Below are 3,206 nucleotides of genomic sequence, written 5' to 3'. Positions count from 1 at the left end.
GAGTATCTCTGTAGTATATCTCTGCGGTATTACTCGAGTATCTCTGTTGTATATCTCTGCGGTATTACTCGAGTATCTCTGCGGTATTACTGAGTATTTTCTGTCCGTAGGGAACTTCCTCACAGGTGGAGTTGGAAACAGCTGGCTGGACATTTACTGCTTAAAGGGTCAGTTCATTAAATAAATCGGTAGAAGAAGTAAACTGAGTGTCGGTGCAGAACCTCATTCACGTGTGTGTGTGTCGTCCTCAGGTTAACAGCTGTGGTGGCTCTTCCTTTCTACTGTGCGAGCCTCATAGAGACCGTCCAGGTGATTATTGATTATTCAATAATTATTTAGTATGGAGCTCCGATCAGCTGTCTTGTTATTTGAATCAGAATCTGCTTCTGTTGTCAGAGTCTGCTGCACATTTCATATTTGCTCGTTGTTCCTCCTCAGAGTGAGATCGTCCGTGACGACTCGTCGTCCGGGCTGCTGGATTGCGTCCGTGAAGGTTTGACTCGTCTGTTGGGCGTCGGCGCTCCTCACAGTCACCGTCTGCTTCCTCTCAGCTCTCTGCTGCTTCCCACCGCGCTGCACGCCATCCTGCGCTACGCCATCGCCGCCTCCGTCCAGCGGGTGGCGCTGTGGTTCCACCAGCGAGGAAGGAAGCAGCGCACCGACCCGTCCAACCCGCTGGACGCCTACTTCCCTGAGCTGGCGGCGGCGTGGGCGGGGTCTCTGGTGGCCGACGTGCTGCTGTTTCCTCTGGAGACGGCGCTGCACCGCCTCAGCCTGCAGGGAACGCGCACCATCATCGACGCCACCGACGGCGTGGTCGCCCTGGGTAACGTGGGCAGCCCGCTGGTCCTGCCCGTCAACTCTCAGTACGACGGCTTCTCCGAATGTCTGCACGCCATCCGCCGCAAGGAGGGAACCGCCGGGTTCTACCGCGGCTTCGGAGCGCTGGCGACGCAGTACGCGCTTCACGGGGCGCTGCTCGCCGCCGCCAGGACGCTGCTGAGGCTGCTGCTGCTGGAGGGGGGGGGGTAGCTAGTTACCACAGAGACACAGCTTCACTTCCAAAGTTCAAATTATTCTGTCACCATGACAACGAAAAAATTCTGTTTCTCTTTACGAGAAAAGTGTTAAAACCACGTTATAACACGTCGTTATAACAACGTGTCATCACACGTCGTACGACTCACACTTCAGCTCCTTTCAGTTCTTACACACTTCTGCTGTTTCTCCTGCAATCGCATCATATTTCCTCCATGTTTAGCCTAGCTTAGCACAAAGACTGGAAACATAGGGAAACTGTTAGCATAGCTTAGCACAAAGACTAGAAACGTTAGTGTAGCTCCATCAAAACAAAAATAAATCCACTTTCCAACAACACAAGGTCGGATTCACATGTCGACTCTGAACGTTTGTCACGTCGTGATGTCACTTCCTGCCTTCAAACCAAATGTGGTGGTTATGTTGCCATGGAAATGCAGTGTCACTTCCTGTTCCAGCGTGACCTCATGACAACGTGGTGAAAGTAAACATAATAGAAGTACTGACATGAATACCTTCAGAGTAAAACACCAACAACAGCTGATTTAAATAAATAAACGTGAAGCCACTTTTTATTTGTATAAAGTTGTAAAAATGGAAAATCTATTAAAAGAAATGTAGCATTAGATTAAATTATGTGATCCATAAATATTCCAATCAAGATTGATCAGTTAAATCAGAGATTTTTCAAAATAAATGTTTGGAAAATCAGTGGAAGATTTTCAACATAAAGTTAAAGCGTTTATCTTTTTAAAATCACTGAGCCTGTACTTGTTCATATTTTGTTGTTTGTTGTAAATGTTGAAACTTTGTGTCGCAGAAAAATAAAATCTGAACTTAAAAATGTGTTTTCACTTAAAATAAAACAAAATGGGTTCTCGTGGAGACTAAGCTTCTTGGTCAATTTAATCAACAAATAAAAGATAATTTATACAAATACATTTGAATATACACATGTTACCACAACATGCTTTAAAAGGAATACATGTTCAAAAGGTTACTGTGTAGTTTATTGGTTTGACATAATTGAAAATGATCTTTTGTGATTATTTTGGTTAAATGTTTTACTTGTTCCAGACAAGTTGTGTTATTGATTATTATTTTTAATAAATGTGTTATTTATTATATTTCCCTTTCTCCATCCATCCATCCATCCATCCATCCATTTTCCATCGCTTTGGGGTGACTGTGGCTCACTGGCTTAAGAGGGTTATCTGGGAACCGGAAGATCAACGGCTCGATTCTCGACTGGGACGTGTCACGTGTCGTAGTGTCCCTGAGCAAGACACTGAACCCCCGGCTCCCATTGGCAGCCCACTGCTCCCTATATACAGGGATGGGTCAAATGCAGAGACAAATTTCCCCCTTAAAGGGATCAATATAGTATAATAAATTAAATTTTAAATAAAAAATTATCCGGGGTGGCAGCAGGCCAAGCAGGCTGACCCAGACCACCGACATGTTCCAGCTCATTCTGATGTAATCTCTCCAGCGTGTTCTGGGTCTTCCCCGGGGTCTCTTCCCAGTTGGAAAACCTCCAGTGGGAGGCGTCCAGGAGGCATCCTAATTAGATGCTGAACCTTTCGACGCGAAGGAGTAGCGGCTCGACTCCAAGTTCCCTCCTGATTTCCCTTTTTATTTTTTATTAAAATGATTTTATTAAAATGATTAAAAATCTATATATTTAAAAATATTTTTTATCATTGACCAGTTTAAAATAACCTTAATATTTATGTTATTTCTATTTTCTGTTTTCCTGATTCAAACGGAACCTTCGTCCTCAGAGCGGAACCTTCATGTGAGCGCTCGTTGTTTACAGTCGGACTCAGTTGCTCGGTGCTCCGCCATGTGTTGTCTCTCTCGGTTCAGCTCCGTCTCTCCGGTTCGTTGGTCCGTTTGTTAGTTGTGTTTATTCGGTGAACTCCTCCGTTATTACCGGACATGCCGAGCGGCGGCAGCTCTTTGTTCTCCGGGTTCCGGGTTCTGGGTCTTTATTCCAACCACGTGCCGCACGCGCTTCGGTACCACAAGAAGCACCGCGAGTTCTACGTGGTGACGGCGGTCGGTCAGTGTTTCCACACGTACAACGTAAGACACTTTATTTACTGTCGATTAAAGTCTGTGCGCGTGTGAGTGAGTGAGTGTTTGTTTGAGTGCGTGCGTGCGTG

General features: G+C 45.6%; 1 protein-coding gene across 1 annotated transcript; it reads left to right on the top strand.

The window, feature by feature from the left end:
* Positions 1-94: 94 nt before the first annotated feature.
* slc25a46 (solute carrier family 25 member 46) lies at positions 95-2,132 on the top strand (the record flags this gene model as incomplete). The annotated part of the gene is made up of 3 exons (XM_031841990.1): positions 95-167; positions 252-309; positions 439-2,132. Coding segments are annotated over 3 exons (725 nt in total), but the record flags the coding sequence as incomplete, so codon positions are not given.
* Between the last annotated feature and the right edge of the window lie 1,074 nt (positions 2,133-3,206).

This window comes from Anarrhichthys ocellatus, unplaced genomic scaffold (assembly GCF_004355925.1).
Source record: "Anarrhichthys ocellatus isolate YVR2014 unplaced genomic scaffold, GSC_Weel_1.0 scaffold5906, whole genome shotgun sequence".
Classification (NCBI taxonomy): Eukaryota; Metazoa; Chordata; class Actinopteri; order Perciformes; family Anarhichadidae; genus Anarrhichthys; species Anarrhichthys ocellatus.
The sequence above is the reverse complement of the archived record's forward strand: the minus strand, read 5'-3'. Positions and strand labels throughout refer to the sequence as shown.